Source organism: Pinus tabuliformis, chromosome 2_2 (genome assembly GCF_031772625.1).
Source record: "Pinus tabuliformis cultivar Carrire ecotype Pingquan chromosome 2_2, CPIR1, whole genome shotgun sequence".
In the NCBI taxonomy this organism is placed as follows: domain Eukaryota; kingdom Viridiplantae; phylum Streptophyta; class Pinopsida; order Pinales; family Pinaceae; genus Pinus; species Pinus tabuliformis.
Genome location: NC_142300.1, coordinates 75,814,085 through 75,841,597, shown reverse-complemented (window position 1 = coordinate 75,841,597; position 27,513 = coordinate 75,814,085). Strand labels below are relative to the sequence as shown.

Here is a 27,513-nt window from a genome sequence, read left to right as displayed (position 1 = left end):
TGTTGCAAAGGCCCAACAAAATAACCCAGATAATTAATTCGCACTACCCAGAAATTATGTTGTTGCTACTGAAGATGAACTGGTGTTATTTTCCCTCAATACTACTCCAAAATTTTTGGAAATTTAACTTGAGGCTCCTCACACCAAACCCATAAAAACCCATAAATGGTTTGGCTTAAACCCAAGCCAAGATCAAGCTCACCAAGTGGTGTGAATTACCCAGTTCACTGATAAAACGAACCAATGAAGGAATACCGATTTACAACCCGCATACTACTAGTAAAATTCTGAAATTTTAACCATGAACTCTTGTCATAAAATCCAGAAAAAACCCATTTTTTTGGGTAGATTCGAGAAGATATAGAAAGCCCCAATTTAGTGCAAGTTTCCCACTCCGCCCAACTCTACACATTGCAATGTCCCTTTTAATAATTTGCACAAATAGTAAAAGATTTGGCCTCTAATAAATTTGTCGGCTCAATGAAAAACCCTCAAATGATAATAGCTGCAACTAAAAACCCACAGGCTGAGCCGAGATCGATGCTCTGATACCACTGTAATGTCCTAAATGAGAAAAATTTGGAACAAGCTCTTCAAATAAAATTACTATTCATTTAATAGAAGATTTCTATGTAAAATAAAGAGAAACAAAGCAATGCAATCCATAAAACACTGAATAAGAAAAATCCTCATCTTTATTATATAATTATATTAGATAAACTAGGGTTTTACATGCACACACAACCCCAAAGAGCTTAGGTGAAAAGATGGCCTCAAATAGATCTACAATATTGTCGCAAATCAGCGTCCAAAACAAACTGAAAATCAATACACTCCAAGCTGTGAACCTTGAATGGATTCACCAAGGGAAGAGATGGGTGCTTGCCCACTCTCACTGAATCACTCGAGGTTTTCCGTCCTGGGGCTACTGCTGGAGTAGAGAACCGGGTTCTCAACCTCTCATACAAGAAACAATATCAAATCCAAGATCCAAGTTGTTTCCAAATGACCTTCTCCTCTTTTATAGATCTCATGGATAGATCCCCAAGCCTCTAGAAGCATATGATTTTATAATTATTTTAGAAGCTCCTCCATTGACTTTATCAAGTGACCTTTTAATTTAATTTTATTTCACTTAAGTCAATTTTGGCCTTTTTTCTCTAATTAGTTATTTTTCCTTAATTAAATAACTAATTAAAGTCTTTTTTAACTAAAGAAAATGGAAAATCGCCCACCATACTCTCTTTGGCCACTGGAAGTCTATTCTCAGCATCCCATCCTATAGATCTTCTCGTTCCGGTTCTAGCGAGCTATTACGTTGAGGTGTTCCATCAATTAAACTCACCGAAATGCCACCTCGAACATAATTAATTTATGCCCAATAATAAGGCTGATTTTTGAAAGTTGTCAAAATGCGATGGAACGAAAGGCAAACTATGCGGATGATGGAATATGCCAAGCAAATGCCATCAAATCCCATAAAAACTCCTCAAAACTCCATTGGGACCCTTGATGACATAAACCTGCTCCATTGACTTGGCCATCCCCTGCCCTGGAAATCCACGTTGGTTGTACTATGAAGAAGAATAAAAATGGGGACATGACACTGTCTTCCCAAATGAAGACCAGAGTGATGTGTCTATCTCTCCCTCTCAATTAGGGAGGACATATCAAATTCCAATAAAGGAATGTACTCATTCCTATGGAGAGAATGTACCTAAGCTCCCTCTTGGCTTAGGAATTTCCAAGTTTCTTCCAAGTAAGAAACTTGTTTTCAGGCTCCCTCTTAATTAGCGGCCTACAACAACTCCTCAACCAGCTGCTTGAAGAGCTCCTTCCTTCGATGTCATGGGTTTCTTTGTCAAGGAGTCTTCATCATTTGGGGTGTCTTCATAGGGCACAAACCATCCATCACTTTCATCCATGAGTCAGTCATGTCATTATTCCTTTCATCAGAAAGTGATCCATTAGTCTTCATTTGGCCTTGCTTCATGTCATGTTGCCTTCTTCATGCCATATTTCCAGAAGGATCTTACATCCTTCTATATGGTCCTCTTGGAAGACATCCACAGTTCTTCCCTTGGCAGACCTGCATAAACCCATCCAGATATTTGTTCAAAAATAAGAAATGAATACTTAAATCAAAATTACCTTTGTGATGGTCTTTCATCATGACATCTTCCAGTTTGCATTAGCATCCTGCATACATGTTGACATATCTCCCAAAGATATCCATTGTCAAGGGTCTCCATCTTTTTCAGACTTCCATCAGAGTCTTCATATCTTTCCGAGAGATTTCCTAGTCAAATCTTCTTGGTCTTTCGGATGTTGATTGCTTTTACCATGGTTGCATTATCTCACGGTCTCTTCCTTCCTTTCTTCACACATTTTTATTTCATTCACAGAAGCTTCCAATCAGAGTTCCTCAATTATAGTCAACCACCTCATACTTCATATGAGGACATATTATGTTGATTTCATCTAGTGTGACCCATGCCTTCCGGCAACCTTTCATAGGAGGAGATTCCTTTCCTTTGATCATGCTTCTCAAATCGAGTAGTGATCCATGTTACCTGCAACCATACAACATGACTTTATAATATTGAATACAAGCATACATACATCATTTACCTTTAGGTCATCTAGGTTTCTTTCAACAACTTCCTTGATTGAAAAGAGCTTCAACCCCTTGATCTGCTTCATCTCTTATGTCATCATACCATCATCCCATGAATTCCACAAGTTGGAGTTCCTAATGAAACATTTGCTTCCTTTCTAGATTGGTGAACCCTTCGATGAGGATTCCATCAAAGAATCTTGAGGATCTTGCATATTTGATCCAGGTGGATGTTGGTGGCCACCTGCCTATCCCACCTGGACCCCCACAATTGTCTCTTTCAGTTTTTCAGTTTCCTTAATTGTAGCACAATTTACTAATTTTAGCAGTTTTTCGGGTCCTGAACTTTCAACACTGTTTTGAGGCCCTAAACGACGTTTTTTGGGAAAACTGGGAGCACCCATGTTGCTCACTCAAAAGTTGTAGTCCTCGGATAGATCTTTCTAACGAGGTATTGTGCGCGTCAAACGAAGATCGTATGCCAAAGTTATGACCCCGGGAAGTTGATGTACCAATTTACCCAAACGGGGCCCATAGTTTGGCGTTTCATCTCCTAGGGTTAGGTTTTTGGATGTTTAGAGTTTTCCATTGTTTCTCAACAATAAATAGGCCTTCGAGTCTCATTGTAACACAGTTTAGAGGCATGTAGCTGCCACATCTCTCCTCATAGATAAGTTACCATTCACCTGAGCTAGTTTATTTCCATTTCTGTTGTAAGCATATTTCAGTATTTTACATTAATGAAATGAAGTATTATTTCTGCTGCATCTCTGTATTTATGGTTATTTCTGTACTTTATTGCGTTCCTGTATAAATCCGGATTAGTGGCATCAGAGCGGTCTTCTCTTCCTTTGTTTTTCTTTGCATGTCCCCAACAAGGTCGGGATATAAGGAGTTAGGGCTTGAACTGGTCGAACCTTTGCAAGACCAGCCTCGCAAATCCTAACAACCTCCCATGGCGGATGAAAAGAAAGACAAGGGGGCAGGAGATCCTATCAAAATCTTGTTCGAAGAAGCCCTCGAGTGACAAAGGAACACGATGATGGAAAACTTTGCCCAGATCCTTCAGCGGCTACCTAGGGGCGACGCATTTGCTTCCAATAGCTACTCTGGAAACACCACACCCTTTAAGGTACAAGTTAACTTTGAAATCCCCATATTCGAGGGTCAAATAGACGCATATGCCATAGATAAATGGTTAAATTTGCTAGAAGGTTATTTTTCTGTTCATGATTTTTCCAGCCGGGAAGAGATAGCTACTCTGGAAACACCATACCCTTTAAGGTACAAGTTAACTTTGAAATCCCCATATTCGAGGGTCAGATAGACGCATATGCCATAGATAAATGGTTAAATTTGCTAGAAGGCTATTTTTCTGTTCATGATTTTTCCAGTCGGGAAGAGATCGCTTTTGCACTTCTTAAAGCAGCTCCCTACATCAAGGACTGGTGGGAAACCTACTGTGAGCAGAAGGATGAAAGTTCGAACTCATTGTTTTCAGCCGCACCCACTTGGAACTTGTTCTGGGATGCCATTAAGGAGCAGTACTACCCTGTCAGAAGCTATGAGGACAAATACATAAAGTGGACCATGCTGCGGCAGGGAAGGGACCAAGACGTGCCAGAGTTCACCAATATTTTTCATACCCTTCGCACAAAGTTGGGTATCAAGGATTCTGAGCTGCATTTGGTACTCAAATACCGTGGCTGCCTACACAGGTACATCCAGGACGAGATGGAGTTCCTGGACATCTCCTCGCTCAGCAAAGCGTACCGATACGCTGTCAAGATCGAGCAGAAGTTTAAACAAAAGAAGTGAGACTTTGGATCTGCGAATTCGAAGAACAAAGGACAAAGCCAAGGCGGGGTGACCCAAGACAACCCGTTGAAGCCGCAAGAAAAGAAAAACACCACGAAGTTAAAGAAGGACACAGGAAAGTGGTGTGAGTTCCACAAGAGCCCCACTCATAACACAAGTGAGTGTCGGACCAAGCAGTCGTTGGTGGCCAAGTTGAAGGCTTCAAAATCAAATGCATGTTCCGACCCTGAGTCAGAACTCGACAAGGGGAATGACAAAGGGAAGCAAATCATTGGTGCGGAGCCCAACGCCACTGTTGCCACTGCAAGGTCCAGAAGAATGAGCCCGAAGATCCAGAGGAGGGGGAGCGTCTTTTCCACTCACAGATGTGGGTGAAGGGTTCACCGCTGCAATTCATTGTTGACAGTGGGAGCCAAAAGAACCTCATTTCAGCAGAGGTCGTGAAGCGGATGGGACTACCAACCATACCACACCCGCAACCATACAACATCGAGTGGCTTCACCAAGGACGAGATCTCCGAGTCCGCCAGCAGTGCCGCCTTCCCTACAACATCAAGCCCTTCACATATGAGGTATTGTGTGATGTTGCATCGCTTGATGTTTGTGATGTATTATTAGGCCAACCATACTTGTGGAAGCGACATGTTGTGTATGAGTCAAGGCCTCATGCTGTTATTATTTCTTTGTGTAATACATTATACAGGATACCAGAGGTAGCCCCACCTATCGCCACTTCTTTGATCTCTGCTAAGAAAGGCAGTAAGATCATCTCCCAAACTAGGAAATTTATTTTTTGTCTGGTTCACTCTCAAAGTAAGGGGAAGATTGTAGCCATATCCATGGCCCGTGGGAAGGGTTTCTCCACACAGCAGAAGCAGGTGGATATGGTCATGAAAGAAGACAGGGATATCTTCTCCTTGCCCATAGGGGTACTGTTGCACTGTCAGGTCAAGCATTCGTCCGATCTGACTCTCGGAGCACCTCTACCCAACGGGCCGATCTATCACCACTCCATTCTGGAAAATGCCAAGTACAAGCAGCGACATGATCAACATCAGGTACCACACAAGTTTCAAGTGGGCGACAAAGTCTGGTTGCATCTGCAGAAAGAACGCCTTACAAGAGCCCATCAGAAGCTCAGACCACTTCGATATGGTCCTTACACCATTACCAAGGCTGTGGGAAACAATGCTTTGGAGCACAACATTCCCCCATTCCTTCGCTTGCACCGAGTGTTCAATGTGGATCGCCCTTGACCATGCTTCCCACCATTACTGGACACATCAGAGGTTGCAGAACAACTCACCAGGGACCAAGTTCAGCAGAAGTTTCCTCATCTCATGGAGGAACTCAACGCAATGGGGACCATTGCTTCCTAAGGGGGGAGGAATGATCCAGGTGGATGTTGGTGGCCACCTGCCTATCCCACTTGGACCCCCACAACTGTCTCTTTTAGTTTTTCAGTTTCCTTAATTGTAGCACAATTTACTATTTTTAACAGTTTTTCGGGTCCTGAACTTCCGGAGCCGTTTTGAGGCCCTAAACGACGTTTTTTGGGAAAATTGGGAGTAACATGGATCCATGGACGAATGTTGCTCACTCAAAACTTGTAGTCCTCAGATAGATCTTTCTAACGAGGTATTGTGCGTGTCAACGAAGATCGTATGCCAAAGTTACGACCCCGGGAAGTTGATTTACCAATTTACCCAATCGTGGCCCATAGTTTGGCGCTTCATCTCCTAGGGTTAGGTTTTTGGATGTTTAGGGTTTTCCATTGTTTCTCAACAATAAATAGGCCTTCGAGTCTCATTGTAACACAGTTTAGAGGCATGTAGCCACCACATCTCTGCTCAGAGATAAGCTACCATCGCCTGAGCTAGTTTATTTCCATTTCTGTTGTAAGCATATTTTAGTATTTTACATTAATGAAATGAAGTATTATTTCTGCTGCATCTCTGTATTTATGGTTATTTCTGTACTTTATTGCGTTCCTGTATAAATCCGGATCAATATCCCAATCCAACAGAGGTATGATGAGCCTTGTCCTGGATGACTTCTTCCCTTTCTACTTGAGCTTTAAATGAGGTAACCAAGAACTATGTCCTTCATAGTTGACTGCCATAGAATTTTGTTCTAGTTTTCCTATCACAAACTCTTGCTTCTAATGTTTTTCCTCTTTCAGCTTCCTCCACTTCCTTGGTGAAATGGACTTCTTTTCTATCTTCCTTGTTATTGCTTTTCTTAAGCTTAGGACAATATTTCCTGTAATGTTCATAGCATTGATTCTTATCTATGTTTTCCTTTCGGAAAATGTCTGAATATTTTTTGCCCTCAACTTGTCTTCTCCTATCTTGTATCTTGCATAAAGACCACACGTTGTTGAATGGGATAGCCTTCTTATCCTCATAGACATTTGTTACCTTGTTCATCAGTTAGCGTATTTGGAACAATGAGGATTATCTCTCCTAGATCTTGCAATTGATATCTTATGAAGATATCCCTTCATCCTTTGATACCTTCAATTTTTGTCGATCAGATCTAACTGATATGACCTTTCTTATCATATCTTCAGAGAATAGTTCTACTAGCTTATCATATATCCCTTTTGATGTCTCCAATCCTGCTATGAGGGACCCTTGACTGAATTCATAAGAATACCTTGAGCCCTTTGATGCCTTTCCATGTATTCAGAGGAGACCTTTTCTTTGATATGTTCAATGACTTCACTTTCTTAGAGGACTATGTCTATCCTCCTTTTCCATGCAAGGAAGTTCGATGACCCAACCAACTTATAGTTCTCCTTGCAAAACGAAGTCATTTTACCAGATTAGATTATAGAATAAAAGTTACTTACTTGACAAGTGAAGGTGAAATCTTCAACTTGATCCCTTTGATGGTGGTTGAAGAAGATGTATTAGTTCCCTTTTGAATGATCTTCTTCCAAATGAACTCCCTTCTTCAATAACAGGAGATTGCCCCTTCTTATGATGAAAATGCCTTTGATCGAGCTCTCCTTTGATGATGTTGATTTGATGAGGATCTCTTGATGCTTCTTCGGATGATCTTCTTTAAGGTTAAGGAGGAGCTTCAATGAGGAGAGACTGCCTTGAAACCTTTTGAAGATGATGTCAATGCCTTTTAGCCTTCTTTGAATAACTAGCCTTCAAGATACTTTGACTTCTTCGGTGGTGAATGAGTGCAGATCAGAAATGCTTCTCTTGGATGTCTACGCTTTGTGTTACCTTGCATTGTAGATCTCTTCAACTTGATTAGGGTCCTTGTGATCTTTTGACGATGACTAGAGGATCCAACACTTTTGCTAGTGTAGACTTCTAGTTGCCTTAATTTCTAGATCTATTTACCTTGAGTAGAAATAAGGCTTTGGCCTTGATTATTTGATTGATGATCCCAAGACTTCTTTTGAAGTAAACTTTCTTCTTTGATCTAGGGTTTAATTCTTCAATCTAGATCTTTGAACTTTTTCTTTGATATCCTTCGACTTGCTTTGATGCCATTCTTGAGATTTGATTCTTGAGTGTCCCTTGATGAGATGCCCTTGTCTTTGACACCTTAACTCTGATACCATGTTGATAAATCTAGGGCATTAGCATTAGGTGATTTCTCTTTGATTATTAACTGCTTGTGAATGCTTTTTACTTCTTTAGATTAGGATCTTCCTTTTCTTAGATTATTAGTGTTCTTCTTCATCAAACAATGACCAATGCATGAACAAAAATAGACAAGAGGCACAGAATGTAAGCTATTAGCTAGGGCCAAAACCTCTCACTCTTTGAGAGGAAAACCCGCACAAATTCTTCTTATAGAGATTCTAATTGACGAATACCAAGACCAAGACCCTTGACCTATTAGCCACTCCAAGACCAAGACACTAGTTCTCTTGACTGTCTTCTCTTCTTCTTTAATCCTCTTCCTCTTTGATCTTCTGAGCATTCAGACATTGACACCACTGAGATCTTATCGAGATCTCTTCTTATGAGACTTTCTTACTATCAGCATCAACGAACTGTGGTTGTACCGAACTGTTATGTCCTCAAGATTGTATCTCTGATCCAAGACAGAGAGACCCTTGAGCTTGTCTCTACCATCTTGTATCTTAGACTGAGCTTCTGCACCAAAACAATCTCTGCACTATTCATCCGAAATTCCAGAGTGATTTCCAAACTTCCTTACTGTGATTAGCCCAGAAGATATCCTCGTTGTCCCTCCCTTCTCTATTCGAGTTCCATCTGAATTGTACCTTCTACATTGAACTGTGGCACTGAAACTTCATACGAATCTCAGAAGCTAATCCGAACTTGTCCTTTTGTTAGGCCACTGAAACCCGAAATTGTTTCCTAATACTCTCACTCGAAAACTCAGAGAGAGATATCCGAACTTCATTCTACTGCTATCCATCTGAAACCATAGAGAGATATCTGAATTCTGAATTGTATATAATGCGAAGTGCCTTCACACCTATATATAGTTGTTTTCCCATCAATATAAGCCGACTTAACATTTCGAATAGATGTCTCTCCGTATAAGGTGAGCCGTCATGAGTTTCTTATGCATCTTAAGGCCGAAATGAAGAGTAGGATTAGTGCTTGTCGTTGGAGGGCTTCTAGACACCTTTATTGACTCATATGCATTTGACACATGCCCAAGAAGGGCTCTTCATACATGACATTAACTCTATGACAATTCCTAAAGGCTCACAATGGGAGCCATCTAAAATCAAATCCCTTGCTCATGAAACCCATGAAGCAAGTCTTACAATAATAATCTTCTTTTCCTTCTTTACATCATTTACAAAAGTCACAATTACATGTCATTATGAAGACCAAACCTAGTTACACTCTTCAACAATTTGGAAGGAAATGAAACCTAGTCTTCTCATAGGATAAGTAGCATCATCACCTAACTCCACACTCATTCCTCCCTCTTGCTCTTGAAGCCTACTGAAGAGTTTCCTATCATATGTGTAGATCCCCCATTGTCCACATACGATTCAACTCTTGACATAGTTTTGGAAGAAAAAACATGAGACCATGGAGAAATCAATCCTATGCTAGGAATGCAACTATAATACTTGCACTCCATAGATGACATTAACTCTATGACAATTCCTCAAGGCTCACAATGGGAGCCATCTAAAATCAAATCCCTTGCTCATGAAACCCATGAAGCAAGTCTTACAATAATAATTTTATTTTCCTTCTTTACATCATTTGCAAAAGTCACAATTACATGTCATTATGAAGACCAAACCTAGTTACACTCTTCAACAATTCGGAAGGAAATGAAACCTAGTCTTCTCACGGGATAAGTAGCATCATCACCTAACTCCACACTCATTCCTCCCTCTTGCTCTTGAAGCCTACTGAAGAGTTTCCTATCATATGTGTAGATCCCCCATTGTCCACATACCATTCAACTCTTGACATAGTTTTGGAAGAAAAATCATGAGACCATGGAGAAAGCAATCCTATGCCAGGAAGGCAACTATAATACTTGCACTCCATACAATTTTTTTTTGCTACTTGGCCTTCCAAGTTTTCTTCTTCAAATATTGGTTGGCATCCTTTTAGTGACACCTAAAAAATTGCATATCATTCAAATCCTTCTTAACTTGGCTTGAATCTTCCTTCTTACTCTTCTTCTATCTTTCTTGTTTCCCTTCCTCATCCTCTCAATAAGAGCTAGGCATATTACTTTCTTTTTCTTCACTGAACTAGATTCCAACCTTATCTCTTCTTGCACAAAGTCATCCCAAAGCTGATCATAAGTAGCTAAATGCTCATGGGCACACACCTTGGATAAATAGTTTCCAAGATTTACTATACCCATTCAAGACAATGGGCACCAACTCTTTATCTTTCACTTTTTTCCCTATGGCAACCAACTAATCTCTTAACTCTCTCATCCTGGCTAGGTAACTCATCACTGTATCTATGTTACGTATGCAAATGACTGAAAGCTTGTTTCTCAAGAGCATCTTACTAGAGACACTTACACTTTGGTATATTCCAACCAACACATCATACGTCTACTTTTTATCATGAATGGTTCTCTTTTCCTTGTTTTCCTTATTTTTAAGTGTGGCCAACAGTTTTGGATTGGTAGGTGCAACAATTTGGGTTTCAATATGCTCCCGAAGTTTAGGAACTTCCAATAGCATTTGTAAATTGTACTTTGAAGGTATGAAATTGGAAGCATCTTCCAACCTGTCACACTTTCTAAGACTAAGAGTTGTCATCCTTGTAAATCTCAAAGAACCTCAAAGAAAAAATCAATGTCAAATAGAGTAAAATACTTATGGTTCAAGTGCTTCTGCCAAAGCGCACTAGGGTTTCACACCCACCAACTTATAATAGGTCAAGCACCTCTCCCAAGTATGGAACAATTGAAATATGCAAGTTCCTATTGATCAAGAGTGCAATCTTAGCCAAATCAGCGCTTATGCCAATGTTGGAATTTGCCTTTACTACAGTTAATGAAAATTCATAAATTAAACCTCAACCTTGAGGTTCCATGGATCTATTTATGGTATACTTCATTTCTTTTCATGAAAATTCACAAGGAAGCCCTAGAAATAAATACTGAACTAGTGTACTTTAATGTAACAATGTTTCCAACTCTTAAGGTACACTTCCCAAGCATATCAAAGTTGAAAATTACTTATAACAACATATTTTTTTTTATTATCTATGTGGTTCACGGACCCTAGAGAATGGTGATTGCTATGCCCACGAAATATTTGTACATGGTAGATCCACCCAAAGGGATCACTTCCTGCCGGCTCAACCACAAAGCTTGATCTCAAATATGTCGAGAGAATTGAACCCGTGACCTCTCAATAGCAAAGGTGCTTTAACGATGGGGACTCGACCAATTGAGCTAACCCTCTGGGCTATTATAACAACATATTTACTGTAGTAGTAAAAATTCCCTTTTAGCTTTGACATGTTTGTTTAGTCAATTAACAAAATCTGCTCAACTGTATGCCAAATCAACATGCATAAGCTACACTAGAAACTAGTCAATCATCAAGCTAACATAAGTAGAAAGTTAGATCTGTTGGTACGCATATTTTGGATTGTAGGAAGACTTCACATACATAGATAAGATGAAGTAAGAGTACATAACAATGGCTTAATAGAAGCTGGAACAAGTCATGCTCTCCAAACCTCACTAGGAAAACCATAAGGAGACAAGCACTAACTCCTCTTAGCTAGGAATCACTTCCAACCTAAACCAGTTGCTCTATCAAAAATCCACAACAAAGTAGCAGACACATCAACAAGTCTGCTTTGGCACCTACACTTGCATCACATAACTATACAAGAGACAACAAGATGGTATACCTCTATCTTTTCCACATCGAGCACTCCTAATAGTACTAGGGTTTCCAAGTGTCACAAAACCCTAGTTTTCTCTCACAAGAACTAGAAGAACAAGTGCTTTCTTTGCTTCTCTAGGGTTTCTTCAAACCATATATCTCCTTCTCTTCCTGTGGAAAACCCTAATTATAATACGTAGCTTGCATAAACACCAAAACCCTAGTGCCCAAGGCAAGAGAGCAAAGTAAAAATAAGAAGAAGTTCAATGAAAGACACAAGTTCGCTCCTCTCACATTTCTAATACATCATGTCATGAATGAATGAAAAGGCTCTTTCCTTCCTTTACATATATGAAAAGTGAGGGAGGCCAACAATAATAAAGTGGACACTGTCCACAAGTAAATCAACCTATCTAATCACTAGAGAGGTCCACATGTGAAGTGCTCCAACTCTAAGTGACATGTGTCAAGCTTCAAAAGTTCAATGTCTATCAAGTAGGAATCCCAAGGTGAGCACTTCAAAAGAAGGGCCCAATGCTCCTCTCTAAAGGTCTTCAAAGCTACCTCCTAAGCCATGTGCTCCTTTGGGTCCTTCACACTTCCATGAATTCCTAAACTCAAGCATCCTCAAATCAGGCACAAGCCTCCATGCAAGCAACCAAGTGTCCCCATGCCACTTAGGGCTCAATGCTTTTCTCCTAGATGCCCAATGCTCCTCCAAATGGGTTATCCTCCCAGGCAAGCAACCAAGCCCTCTATGTGTGCACCTCATGGAGAATGTAACCAAGCCACATAGGTCTCCAATCTCCTAAGGAAGTGCACCACATAAGCCTCAAGTCAGGCTATAACAATCCATGAGTAAGCTATCTTTAATGTGTATGCCCATCATGGTGCAACCAAGGGTAGTCAACACATCATGCACCTCACATTACATGGAAGCACTCTTAAGCATAGTAAACACTTGCAGAGTAACACCAAAAGATAACACATTTTCTTTAAGGTGATGTATTATTGCCATGCCTTTCTCACTAGGCAAGTCACTCCTCCATGCCCTTCATGGTTTTTCAATATTTAGCTCCAAACTAATAATTTTTCATGCCCTATGATACCTTGGATTTTGCACTCATCATGCTCGTGTTTTGACTAGAATGATTATATCTTGTCCTGCCATTATTGGGCCTAGAATTTAACCCCTCCTTGAAGTATATCCCATACAGTCCTAGTCACTCATTTTAGCGTATCATGGGTCATGAGGGCCACACCTCTTTCTTTCCTATTCGAGCTTCTAAATTCCTCCACTATAGTTTCATGAGGTTTTAATATATGAACCACTTTGAATCATTTAACCGCCATCTTCTTCTTAGTATGTGGGTCTTCTTGGTCATTCTAGAATGTTACCTTTAGTGGCCATTCTTTGCCTTCTTGACTGTGCCATTCTCTAACCTTTTGGTTGTTTCGACTATGCAATGTTCTTGACTAGCCCATTGTATCCTTGACAAAATCCCTTGCTACTTCGAGGGAGTCTTCATTTTATTATTTCATATTATTATAAAGTGTAATGACCCACCTACAATTACAAACAAAATGTGAATATTAGCATGCATATGGGGCATCGGTATGGTAGCTACATATGTATGAACTGCATGTGTTGCACTAGTATACATACTGGCTAATATTGGAAAATGTCTAAATTAAAGTAATGAATTGATTATGTAATGTTCCTAATTAGGAAAAACGATGATATGCAAAGCAAACAACACATGCAACACATAATTCTAAAACATTCAGTGAACACCCATAGTACAATAGTGTGGAAGGAGTGCACTTGGGCTTGCCTTAATGGCAAGCTTGACAAAACCCAGGTGATAAAATAGCAAGCCCATATGATAGAATAAGCTGCTCCAATGATGCCCTGCACTGCCCCAAAAAGCTGCACTGTTTGCTGGAAAGAAACCGCTGAAAGCCCCACTTTTGGTACTCAGAAAATTCTGTAAAATTAGCCCAGTGCTCCTCGCAAATAACCCACTAAAACCCAGAAAAATACCACGTCCTCCTCCAACAGTTGGGAAATACGGCATGCTTGCAAACTCCTAGAAAAATCCCTCCAATCACTCCCAAAATGCTGAGTTATACTGTCCCAAGGTTCTCCTTATTTCTCCCAGCAAATCCTAGGTCCAAAACTCGTCCCACAAACTCCCACGTATGCCCAATGGGTAGCTTCTGTGCTGGCTCTGGATGCTCCAAATCGGGCTGCCTTCAAGCGACAATCCCCTGCCCTCAAACTCCTCCAAAATGCTGATATCCCATTGAAGCTCCTATGCCAAAATTCCCCTGGCTATTGCTACCCGGAAGACCACTGAAATGACCCAAGTGTATTCTCTCCTGCGTCCTCTTGGAATATACACTAGCTGAGTGAGTGGCTGAGTGTTCTGCTATGAATCCCTGCAACTCCTCTCCAAAGTGGTACGATTTGACCTCCCTAGGGTGGCACTCGAAGTCCCCTGAAGAAAGGGTGAGTTCTCCACTTGGAAAACTCAGTGCTGAACAACGAAGTGACCCGACTAAGCAACTTGAGCAACAAGAGTAAGTTCAATTGGCAAAAGACCCAAAATGAGGCTGAGCTTCTCCTATTTATAATTTGTGAGCTTCTCTTTCCCATGTGGGCCCCTCCATCTAGCTCTTCGACCTCCCTTCCTCGGCTATTTGAATTTCTCCCCCGGTAACTGCGTCTTTTTTTGTGCGTGTGTCCCCACACTCCAATAACAAAATATTTCGGCCTCCCTTTTTCTCCTAAGTCTTTCTCCCAAAATTTTGTGGGTCCCATGGTCACCAAAAATGTCAAAGTTGTGGAAAAATAAACTTGAGACAAATTAATTTAGGAAGGGATGTTACAAATTATCGAAATAAATTCCTATCTCACCAAAATAAAATGAATATATCAAATTAGGTACTTGATATGTATACCACCCTTATATACATATATATGTATGATAATCCTTAATCAAAAGAAAATATAAAATATAATGAATTATGAAGTAAATTTATTTAATTTACAATTTAATTTGATTAAAATAAATAAATATATATATATATATATATATATTTTAATTATAAATAAACTAATTTATTTAAAATTATAAATAAAGTAAATTAATTTAATTAAATATAATAGTTTTAACTCCTAACTAATATAAATAAATAAATTCAACCTACACATCATTTCATTATGAAGGTAACTGACTCTAAAAGGAAAAGATGATGCTAGAAGTTAAGAAATTGACAGTCGAAGGATTTGGAGACTGTGAATTTTGTGCATATAAGGGAGGCGAGGAGCACTAAAGGAAAGTACTATTTCTAACCGTGGGAATTTTTTTTTTGGAGTTTGAGAGAGATAACGCAGGAAGTTCTAATAGAGTCACAAACATTGAGCTTGATTGTTCCTGGAGTTTTGTGCACGGGGCCAGAAGGCTTGCCTTCTGGATCTGGGGACCGTATAGGTAGACCCCAAATAGGTTGGGAAGAAAAGGGCGGTTTGGTACCTGCAATAGTGGGAACAACAATAGTTCAAAACACCTTCAACTGATTTCCAGGTATTCTCCTGCATTTTTTTTAATTCCAGTTATGTCTGGTTAAAATTGCACAGTTAGGGCTTTATATTGTCTGGTTAAAATTACACAGTTAAGGCTCTACATTAGTAAATTAATTTAGTTAAATAAATTATTGTTAACTCCTAACTAAACTAAATAAATAAATTCAACCTACGCATCATTTCATTATGAAGGTAACCGAACCTAAAAGGAAAAGATGATGCTAGAAGGTAAGAAACCAACAATTGAAGGATTTGGAGACTGTGAATTTTGGGCATATAAGGGAGTCGAGGAGACAAAGGCAGAAGAGGAGCACTGAAGGAAAGTACTATTTCTAAGTGTGGGAAATTTTTTCTGGAGTTTGAGAGAGACAAAGCAAGAAGTTATAATTGAGTCATAGACATTGAGCTTGATTGTTCTTGGAGTTTTGGGAACGGGGGCCAAAATACTTGTCTTCTGGATCTGGGGACCATATAGGTAGACCCCAGATAGGCTGGGAGGAAAAGGGCGGTTTGGTATCTGCAACAATGGAAACAACAACAGTCCAAAACACCTTCAACCTATTTCCAGGTATTCTCCTGCAATTTAATTTTTCTTTTAAAATTCCAATCACTGTTTGGTTAAAATTGCACAGTTAGGGCTGTATATTGTTTGGTTAAAATATCATAGTTAAGGATCTACATTATGATACTAGAATGTAGAGCCTTAACTGTGTAATTTTAACTAGACAATATAAAGCCCTAACTGTGCAATTTTAACTAGACAGTAACTGTAATTTAAAAAAAAAAAAAATTGTAGGAGAATACCTGAAAATCGGTTGAAGGTGTTTTGGACTGTTGTTGTTCCCACTGTTGCAGTTACCAAGCCGCCCTTTTCCTCTCAGCCTATCTGGGGTCTACCTATATGGTCCCCAGATCCAGAAGGCAAGTCTTCTAGCGCCCGTGCCCAAAACTCCAAGAACAATCAACCTCAATGTCTGTGGCTCTGTGAGAACTTCCTGCTCTGTCTCTCTCAAACTCCAAAAAAAAAATTCCCACAGTTAGAAATAGTAATTTCCTTAAGTGCTCCTCTCCTCCCTCCGTTTACTCGACTCCCTTATATGCCCAAAATTTATAGTCTCCAAATCCTTCAGATGTTGGTTTCTTACCTTCTAACATCATCTTTTCCTTTTAGAGCATGTTACCTTCATAATGAAATGATGCGTAGGTTGAATTTATTTATTTAGTTTAGTTAGGACTCAGGAGTTAACACTATTTTATTTAATTAAATTAATTTACTTAATTTATAATTTTAAATAAATTACTTTCTTTAGAATTTAAATAAATTATTTTATTTATTTTAATCAAATTAAATTGTAAATTAAATAAATTTACTTCATAATTCATTATATTTTATATTTTCTTTTGATTAAGGATTATCATACATATATATGTATATAAGGGTGGTATACATATCAAGTACCTAATTTGATATATTCATTATATTTCGGTGAGATAGGAATTTATTTTGATAATCAATTCATTACCCTAACTTAGATATTTTCCAATATTAGCCAGTATGTATACTAGTGCAATAAATGCAGTTCATGCATATGTAGCTATCATATGGATTCCCCGTATGCATGCTAATATTCACATTCTCTTTGTAATTGTAGGTGGGTTATTACATAAAGATAAGAGGTGCATTGCATATAGTCTCACCAAGGGAGTCATATCAACTACACAACCAACTAGCATGGGGTTAAGATGTGATTAGATCCCTAATTAACAGACTACTTGCCTTAACCTCCTTTATTAGTGTGACATGTTACTTATTACATTATGTTCTATGATACTTTATTATTTAATACTAACACCTAATTAATATGACGATACGACTACTAGACAATGGTAATTCTATGATTTTTCTATTGTAAATCCATATTCTTCATCTTTTCTAATATGTTTGTGTTGTTTTTTCTTGGGTAATCAATCTTTAAACAACAAATAGATTCCTTTATTTTCCATTACAAAGTTTTCCTTTGCATATATGAAGTTTGAATACTTATCGTGAATTTGCAAGATTGCGTTTCCAAGAAATGAATGTCATAATAGGACTTTTGGCTGACCAGTGTTATTAGGCACTCTAAATTGGAATACTCTTTGTTATGCAATAACTAATTTCTTAATTCTTTTGTGTAGGTTATTATTGATTCTCAACCTTTGACAGTTGCAGTGCTTGCTGCAATATTTTATGGAGAGTCCATTGGTACAATTGGTGCAGCTGGACTTCTGCTTGGTGTTATAGGTCTCTTACTTCTAGAGGTTAGTGTCCACCATTAAGAATGTTGATTTGACTAGGTTTCAGTTTATTGGAGATAGTGAATCATTATACACATATAAGGGAATAAGGTAGTATTTTATGTCATTGCAATGATTGCTTGTTCTATCTATTTTTGAGTTGATTTGCTATAGTGCCAAAATGTCACGTTGATTGACTTGTATTGTTTTTTGTGATGTTTTCACATTCCTTGTTTTCCTTGCAGTGCATATCATTCACAAACAATGGTCATCTTATATTACCTCATTTGAATACTAGGATTACTACGATTGATGGATCATGGAATGACTATTTAAATTTAAGACAAATTGTAATGTCCCAAAAAGGAAATAACAATGCTAAATAAGCAAAATACACATATGACACAAAAATTCAAACAACAATTAAATACACCCATAAAATTGCACCAGAATTGCACCAAACTGAGCCATTTTATTATCAAAGGAGAGTACAATGCATGGAATGTATGCACCTAGCTTGCCAAAGCAAGCCAGACAATCCTAGGTGAGAAAAATGCAGCCTGGATGCAAAGGAAATGCTTTTCCTCAATGTTCTGCATGTTGATTTATGGTAGCATCAGATGTGCTCTTAGCCTCAAAATTTGCAGGGAGGCTAGTAGGACACATGCATTCTCCAAAACCCATAAATCATTTTGGGAAATTCCACCTGGAGACAATTTTATTAAAATAATTAATTATTTTTAATGAGACCCTAAGTCTAAACTTAGGAAATTAAAATAATTAATGGGTATTAATCTAACTGTGGGTGGAACTTCTAGAAGAAGACGGAGATCAAGCCAAAATGATCTGAGCCTTTGATTAGGAGTTAATTTAGGCTATTGGTTGTCCAACAGAAAGATATAAGAAGAGGCTTGAGGGTCATTTGGAGAACACATCGAGGAGAGTTCAAAAGATCGAATTTCTGAAGCAGAGCAGCTGCCAAAGAGAAATTCGAAGTGAGTTTTTTGCAGTGAGGGCAGGGATAGTTTCGGTTGGAGATTTCTCCTGATCCACCTGATCCACGTATACTCAGTAGAGAAGGCAGAGGGAGATCCAACAGTGGCAGCGCAGAATCCAAGAGGGAGTTTGAATTTGCAGAGGGAATTTGAGTTTCAAAGTCGGAAGACGGGGTGTGAGACTGCGAGGCAGAAATCGAATTACCTGGGCGGCAAATCGATCAGCAAGAGGATTGACGTTGTCCCCAGTAAGCTTGACAGTGGGTTGACGCAGAGGCAGCCAGAGATAGCCGAGGGCACTCATTTAGGGGTTGGATCAGCGAGGATTTCTAGTGATAGTGTGAGGTAATCTCATAGATCTCTCTGTCAGTTATATTCTCTGTAACTGGATTGCCGGGAGGGCATCCAAAAATTGTATTCAGAAATTACTATTGCTTAATTAATAAAAACCCTCAGAACTGTTGCACAGGTTTTCCCACACTGGGTTTTTCCGAGGACATTTGTCCAAAAATAACGGTGTCATTTGTGTTGTATTTTCTTTCTTACTCAGTTTCCTGTTTCTCCATTTATTTAATGAAGTGAAGGCTGCAATGTATGTATTTCGATATTCGCTGTAGAAAACCACAAGTAATTTGTTTAAAGGAATTTAACAAATAGGAGAAATATCATCAGTTGTTGCAGTAGGGATTCCCGGTTTGTGGAATTTTCACATGGTATCAGAGCTGTAGGTGAAACAAGAAGAGCAGAGCCAGAGAAACCAACGTTGAGCAGAGAAGGAGATGGAATAGCAGTAGGAGGCAACAGTTCGAATCCCCAGAGGATTTCACAGTCCAAGTCAAGAGGGATAAATTTTCGTGGATAGTCTCTCTCTGAGTGAGTCGACAGAGAGGAAAGGGTTCCATATCGAAATTTTGCTGTGATAGAGAAACAACGCAGAGCCTCAGCGTTGAGGAGAGTTGTGGTAGGACGTAGTTTTTCTGCAGGCAGTTTTGCTGGGCAGAAGATTGTCAGAAGCGAGAGAAGAAGCATAGTGAGGGATTTTTTCCTCAGTAGACTTCCTGCCAAGAAGTACGTTTTCTTATTTGCTGAGCAAAAATAGTAAGAAACAAAGAGGAGCAGTTTGACATTTCGTGGCAGAAATGGCAACCAATGGGTTGAGAGATCAGGACAGGTTGGATGGGGAATCCAACTATGTGATCTGGAAGGCAAGAATATCATGCCTTCTGGATGAGCATTGTCTCAAAACCTATGTCGACAACGTGGTGGCTCTGCATGCAGATTCATATCCGTTGAAGAAGTACAAGGGAGAAATGGCGAAGACGAAAAGAATGATCCTCGATGGAGTGAAGGATCATATTGTATGTCACATTGTTGGCAGAGACACTGTCAAGGACATGTAGGGCGCATTGTCTACATTGTATCAGGGATCTTCCGAGCAGCGAAAGATGTACTTAGAACAAAAATTGAGATCTGCACAGATGCAGAAGGGGGAGCGCATTGATTCGTTCCTCACGAAGCTTCAGGAGACCCGAGATGAGTTAGCAGTTGTGGGATCTACACCTCAAGGATCCGAGATGGTGAGACTGACCTTAAATTCAGTCTTAGAGGAGTGGCATGTCTTTGTCCAGAGCATCCCGGGTAGGGCGACTTTGCCAGATTGGGATGGGATGTGGGCAATTCTCAAGCAAGAGGAGTTAAGGAGAGATTTGGTCAAGTGAAAACTTGACGGAAGCAACAGCAGTGGGTCGAAGCCCAAGGAGGAGGAGGAGAATGCAAACCTCACATTTAAGGGGCAGCAGGAGCAGTGGAGATAGAAGAAGGACATTTCAAAGATCAAATGCTTCAGGTGTGGTGAAATGGGTCACTACGCAACACAGCGTCCTCTCAGAAATAAGGACAAGGATGAGAAGCATGATCTGAAGGCTGCACCCGCGAAGATCGAGTAGGAGGAGTTTGCCATGACAGCTGAGATACCTCTAGGAGGGAGGTGGGATAATTTAGAGTTGTAGTTCGAAAGAACTACAGTTGAGAAGGATCCTTGAGGATTCCACCTCTCGTATGAATACCTTGCCACGGGAGCCCAAAATCAGAAGTAGCAGGATGACCAAGTGTCAGTTGGTGCAGAGGAGTGTTGGAGTGACAGTTGTAGTGGCTAGCAACGCCAAAGACTAAACAACGCAGAGAAAAGTTGGCAACAATGCAGTTCGCAGAGAGTAGAGGTCAGCAATAGCACAAAGGCTTAAGTGGGTCAGCATAGAGACTAGCAGCAGTCTGACTCCAGAAACGAGATGCATCATGCTGAACTCTTGTTCAATAATTTGGGGTGCTTTTACGTTGCTGATGCAGTAGGAGCAACAGTTGGAGAAGGTTGCAGTGCAGATGCAGTGTTGGCAGTGGCGGGGCCAGCAGTAGCACAGATGCAACACTTGAGAGGGAGCTGTAGTACGGATGCAGTTTTGACAGTGGCAGGGTCAGTAGCAGTACAGTTGCAGCAACAACGCAGTAGTTGGTGGACAACATGTCAGACATCAACAACGTAGAGGACGATGTTATGAAGTCAGGGTGATGTTTCAGGAAGAGGCATTGATAAGAGCCAATGTTGCACAAAGCGCGATCGGGATTTAATCGGCGCCGGGAAAAAAGCGGAAAAAATCGACAAAAGCGGGAAAAAAGCGGGAAAAAAGCGTTTGGCACAAAAATATTCATTTTTTTTCATTTTTTTTCAATTTTTTTAATATCTAAACCATCTACAACATAAAATAAATACATTGACACATAAATATGATAAAAAAAACTAATATATAAGATGTTTAATATCATTTCTAGCGCTAAAATCACACATAACATTGAATCATGTCCTGAATAGTAAGTCCTGAGTCCCAAGTCCAACTCAGCCTCAAAATATCAACAAAAAATATGATAATGTATCTCATCATGTCATAATGTCATATACAATAAAATGAAAGTCTAATCCTATTGATTTCCTCTGCCCCTCTTGCGAGAAAATGGCACAGCTTTCTCTTTCCCTCTAGATGTAGAAGCTGGTGCCTGTGCTGGTGGAAATGGCAGTGGAGTCTGACGTGCTCTAGAAGCTGAAGAACTAGAAGTAGGAGCTATAGGAGGTAGACCACGTCCTCTACTGGTGGCAGGGGTAGGCTGGGCGGATGGTGTCACCTCGAAACATTACAATCTCCCAATCCTAAAATCCTGAAAAACTGATAAGTCTGCTGGATTTTAAATGAAATCTAAAATTCTACTTTCTCCATATGAAATCCAATGAGGCTGGAACCACTCTCAAACATCCTGAGTCATTTCGTGGTAATGTTAAAAATTTAAGTAAAAGGATGAAAATGAAGATTAAGGAGAATGTCACTTTTACTTTAAGAATTTAACATTACCATGAATAGCATATCCATACTAGGGCATAGACTTGATCATTAAGTTGCCCCACTCAAAAATTATTTGTTTCTTTCAAAAAAATTGCATGAAAAAACCCAAAAAAAGTTATAAAACTAAGCTGTCCCAAGCCCCCACGATTTTTTCCTTAAAAATCGCGATTTGATCGGGCAGAGGAAAAAATCGCGATTTTCCGATAAAATCGCGATTTTATCGCGATTTTAACAACACTGATAAGAGCACATTCCTTACTGAGAGAGAGTGTTGATTTCTGGTAGCATCGGATGTGCTCTTAGTCTCAAAATTTGCACGGAGGCTAGGACACATGCATTCTCCAAAACCCAGAAATAGTTATGGGAAATTCCACCCGGAGACAATTTTATTAAAATAATTAATTATTTTTATTGGGACCCTAAGTCTAAACTTAGGAAATTAAAGTAATTAATGGGTATTAATCTAACTGAGGGTGGAACTTCTAGAAGAAGACGGAGATCAAGCCAAAATGATTTGAGCCTTTGATTAGGAGTTAATCTAGGCTATTGGTTGTCCAATAGAAAGATATAAGAAGAGGCTTGAGGGTCATTTGGAGAACACATCGAGGAGAGTTCAGAAGATCGAATTTCTGAAGCAGAGTAGTTGTTGGAGAGAAATTCTAAGTGAGATTTTTGCAGTGAGGGGCAGGGACAGTTCCGGTTGGAGATTTCTCCTGATCCGGGAATACTTAGCAGAGAAGACATAGGGAAATCCAGCAGTGGCAGCGCAAAAGCCAAGAGGGAGTCTGAAATTTGCAGAGGGAATTCGAGTTTCAAAAGGCAAGAGCCGACTGTGAGATTGGGAGGGAGAAATCAAATTACCTGGGTAGAAAATCGATCAGCCAGAAGATTGACGTTGTCCCCAGTGAGCTTGAAGCTGGGCTGATGCAGAGACTGCGCAGAGGCAGCCAAAGACAGCCCGGGGCACTCATTCAGGGCTGGATTAGCCAATATTTCCAGCGATAGTGTGAGGTAATCTCACAGACCTCTCTGTCAGTTATATTTTCTGTAATTGGATTGCCGGGAAGGCATCCATAAATTGTATTAAGAAATTACTACTGCTTAATAATAAAAACCCTTAGAACTATTGCACCGGTTTTCCCACGCTAGGTTTTTCCGGGGACATTTGTCCAAAAATAATGGTGTCATTTGTGTTGTATTTTCTTTCTTGCTCAGTTTCCTGTTTCCACATTTATTTAATGAAGTGAAGGCTGCAATGTATGTATTTTGATATTTGCTGTAGAAAACCGCAAGTAATTTGTTTAAAGGAACATAACAAATAGGAGAAATATCATTAGTTGTTGCAGTAGGGATCCCCGGTTTGTGGAATTTTCACATGGTATCAGAGCTGTAGGTGAAACAAGAAGAGTAGAGCCAGAGAAACCAACGCGGAGTAGAGAAGGAGATCGAATCGCTGTAGGAGGCAATAGTTCGAATCCCCAGAGGATTTCGCAGTCCAAGACAAGAGGGATGAATTTTAATGGATAGTCTCTCTCTGAGTGAGTCAACGGAGAGGAAAGGATTCCATATCGAAATTTTGTTGTGACAGAGGAGCAATGCAGAGCCTCAGCATTGAGGAGAGTTCTCGTGTGACGTAGTTTTCCTGTAGGCAGTTTTGCTGGGCAGAAGATTGTTAGAAGAGAGAGAAGAAGCATAGTGAGGGAATTTTTCCTCAGTAGACTTCTTGCCAAGAAGTCCGTTTTCTTATTGGCTGAGCAACAACAGTAAGAAACAGATTTAATAGTAGAGTTCAGGCTTTTGTGATCCATATCAAGTTTACAAAAGATTTTTCGGTGAAGATCACATGAGACATCATTTGTCGACGCGTTTCGAACAAACCAGTGTGGTTCATCGTAAGAAACAGAGGCGCAGTTTGACATTTTCGTGCAGAAATGGCAACCAGTGGGTTGAGAGATCAAGACAGGTTGGATGGGGCATCCAATTATGTGATTTGGAAGGCAAGAATGTCATGCCTTCTGGATGAGCATTGTCTCAAAACCTATGTCGACAATGTGGTGGTTGTGCCTGCAGATTCAGATCCGTTGAAGAAGTACAAGGGAGAAATGGCGAAGACGAAAAGAATGATCCTCGATGGAGTGAAGGATCATATTGTATGTCACATTGTTGGCAGAGACATTGCCAAGGACACGTGGTGTGAAAATTTCTAAAATAGAAATCCTATCGTAGTGATTAATATGGCTTCTACTTATTACTTCAGAGATAAGTTATCTACTGTATTCTTACGGTAAATATTGAAACATATTCTACTGCAGCCTTCACAATTAATACATTGCAGAAATTAAATGTAAGAAAAATGTTGGCACATATACAAACACCATAACACAGTTATTTTTGGACAATTGTCCCCGGAAAAACCCAATGCGGGAAAACCGGTGCAGCAGATGAGGGTTTTATTATTCTTCAGCAAAAATCAACATGTACAAAATTTCACCCAACAGTATAGAACTGAGAAATATTTACAGACATTCTTGAACAAGTGTCTAACCCGAGAGAGAGGTTCCTTGACCCTCTGCGTCTCCCTGGCTTGCTCAACGTCAATTTCTCTAGCCTCTGGACTGGCCTGCGCAATGCCTGCGTCACTCAGGCCAGCGCTGCCTCTCCCGGGGTCAATCTGCCCAACGATGTTCCTTTTGCTACGCTATGTCTTCGTCCCTGTCTCCCTGACTGATGCTGAACCCTCTCTATCTCTCCTCCACCTGCAGCTCTCCCTCTGAATCGATTTTCTCTTGCCGGACTTCGACCATTGAGGAAATCGATTTCTCTTGGGCAACTGAGTATCTGCTTGGTGTGTTTTCCAAATGACCCTCAAGTCCCTTCTTATATCTTCCCGTTGAGCATTCAACGGCCTAGTTTTAAACATAATCAAAGGCTCAGATCATTTTGACTTGATCCATGGCTTTTTCTAGAAGTTTCACCCGTGATTAGATTAATACCCATTGATATTTTAACTTTCCTAAGTTTAGACTTAGGAACCCCATTAAAGATATTAATTATTTTAATAAAATCACGTATGGGTGGAATTTCCCAAAACGCTTTCTGGGTTCTTTGGAATAATTGTGCCTAAGCTTCCCTACAAAATTTGAGGCTTAGAGCACATTCCATGCTACCCCAAATCAACACTCCCTCTTAGCGAGGAATGTGCTTCTAGCAATATACTGCCTCTTTGCATATTGCTTTGACTCTGAAGCATCATCTCTACGCTGTTGATGCTTGACATACTGTCCATCAACTACTGTACTGCTGCCTTTGACACTGCTACTGTCAATTCTACATCTGTACTACAGCTCCCTTTGCATCTGTGTTGCTACTGGTCCTGTCACCCAACACTGCATCTGCACTGCATCTTGCTCCTGCTACTGAAATGAATTTTCAATCATACCCAACTGCTCTCTGAATTGAGTAAACTTAGCTCTTTCGAGAGCCTTTGTGAGTATATCGACCACCTGCTCTCCTGTGGGAACATACTGTAGTTGTACTGCCCCACGATAAACACAATCTCTAATAAAGTGACAACGAATATCTATATGTTTCGATCGATCATGAAATATTGGATTCTCAGAGAGTTTGATGCAACTCTGATTATTGTAGTAAACCTTGGTCGCCTCCATCCTTTTCCTGAATAGGCTCACAAGCAATTTTCTAAGCCATATGGATTCGCACGTAGCTGTGCTGGCTGCCATATATTCTGCTTCTACTGAACTCAGTGCTACCAATTTCTGCTTCCTGCTGCACCAGGATATCATCCCTGATCCAACACTGAAGCAGTACCTAGAGGTACTTTTTCGGTCTACTGAATTTCTTGCCCAATCTGCATCGGTGAACCCATTCAAGCTGACATCCTCTCCTCTCGAGTACTTCAACCCATATCCGACTGTTCCTCGTACATACCTAAGTATGTGTCTAGTTGTTGCCCAATGCACTCTTTTCGGTTCCACCATGAACTGACTAAGAGTGTTAACTGCAAAACAAATGTCTGGCCTAGTGTTGACTAGATACATAAGCAACCCAATGAGCTATCTGTACAAGGTGGGTTCTACTTCTTTATCTTCTGATGCATCTATTTTCTTCTAGTTGGTGATCATAGGAGTAGCCATGGGTCGACAATCTCGCATTCTGAATCTCTTCAGAACCTCTGTAGCATATCTTCCTTTGACCAAGGAAGATCTCCCCATTCTTTTGCCAAACTTCCAACCCCATAAAATAATGCATCAATCCTAAGTCCTTCATGTCGAATTCGGCTTCAAGATGCTTCTTGCAGTGCTAGATGTGCCTAGATGATCCAATTAGAAACAAGTCATATACATATAATACCAAAATAAGTGGTTCATTCTCTACCATTAAATAGTATAGATTGGGATCGGTATCACTCTTGACAAATCCCAACTGCTGCAAGTAACTATCAATTCGACTATACCATGCTCTGAGTGCTTGTTTGAGCCCGTACAGGGCTTTCTTCAACCTGCAAACATGAGACTTCTTCTCATGAGTTTCGAAGCCTTCGGGTCGTTCTCTTCCCCAATGCCTTATGAGGAGTTCTATTCTGAATATATACTGTCGTGTTGCAAGCTTCTGCCCATAGATACCTCTGTAGATCTTGATCATACAACATGGCCTTGGCTACCCCAACAATAGTTCGGTTCTTCCGTTCTGCCACTCCATTCTGCTTCGGGTTATATGGAGTTATCCATTCTCTTTTGATGCCCTCCTTTGCACAGAAATCTGTGAAATCCTTGTCTGTATATTCTCCTTCGTTATCTGAACGCAACACTTTTATCTTTTTCCCTGTCATATTTTCAACAAGAGCCTTTAACTCTTGGAAACGATCAAAGACCTCATCCTTGGTATTTAAGAAATAGATCTAGATTTTTCTGGGGTGATCATTGATAAAAGTGACGAAGTATTCGCCACCACTAAGAGCCCTTATGGACAATAGGACCACAAATATCTGAGTGTATTAATTCTAATACATCCCTTGCTCTATTGTTACCTCTGAGAAAAGATGCTTTAGCGTACTTTCCTAATACACATCCTTTGCATAAGTCATCATGTTCATTGCTTAGGACTGGTACCCTTGTAACAGTCTCTCTGAGCATCCTCAGTGCTCCATGGTTTAAGTGCCCCATTTGCCTGTGCCATAATTCATTTCGTTCCTTCTCACCATTATAGTTACTGCCTATTAGTGCCATTGGCGATTCGAGCTGCAACCTATACAACTTGTTGCTTCGAACCACAATTTGATTTTTCCTCTTCCAGCCTGGATGCTTAACGTATACTTTCTTTTCGATGAAGTATACATCATATCCCTTGTCCTGTAACTGAGACATTGAAATTAGATTCATCCCTAATCCTGGCACATGCAGAACATTGGTGTCTTGGATGCCGGTCCCTGCTTCCGTCTGAAAAGCTATGGTGCCTCCCTACGGGAGTAC

General features: G+C 40.0%; 1 protein-coding gene across 3 annotated transcripts in view; it reads left to right on the top strand.

The window, feature by feature from the left end:
• The window catches only part of LOC149191514 (nodulin MtN21 /EamA-like transporter family protein), a 338,056-nt gene that overhangs the window by 4,197 nt on the left and 306,346 nt on the right, over nucleotides 1-27,513 (top strand). For 2 of the 3 annotated variants that reach the window (XM_089404311.1, XM_089404309.1), the window contains exon 3: nucleotides 17,542-17,664. The exons of the other annotated variant lie outside the window; for it this stretch is intronic. In XM_089404311.1, coding sequence (XP_089260437.1) covers nucleotides 17,542-17,664 — 123 coding nt within the window. The remainder of the gene's footprint in view (nucleotides 1-17,541; nucleotides 17,665-27,513) is intronic. 3 annotated transcript variants of the gene reach the window in all.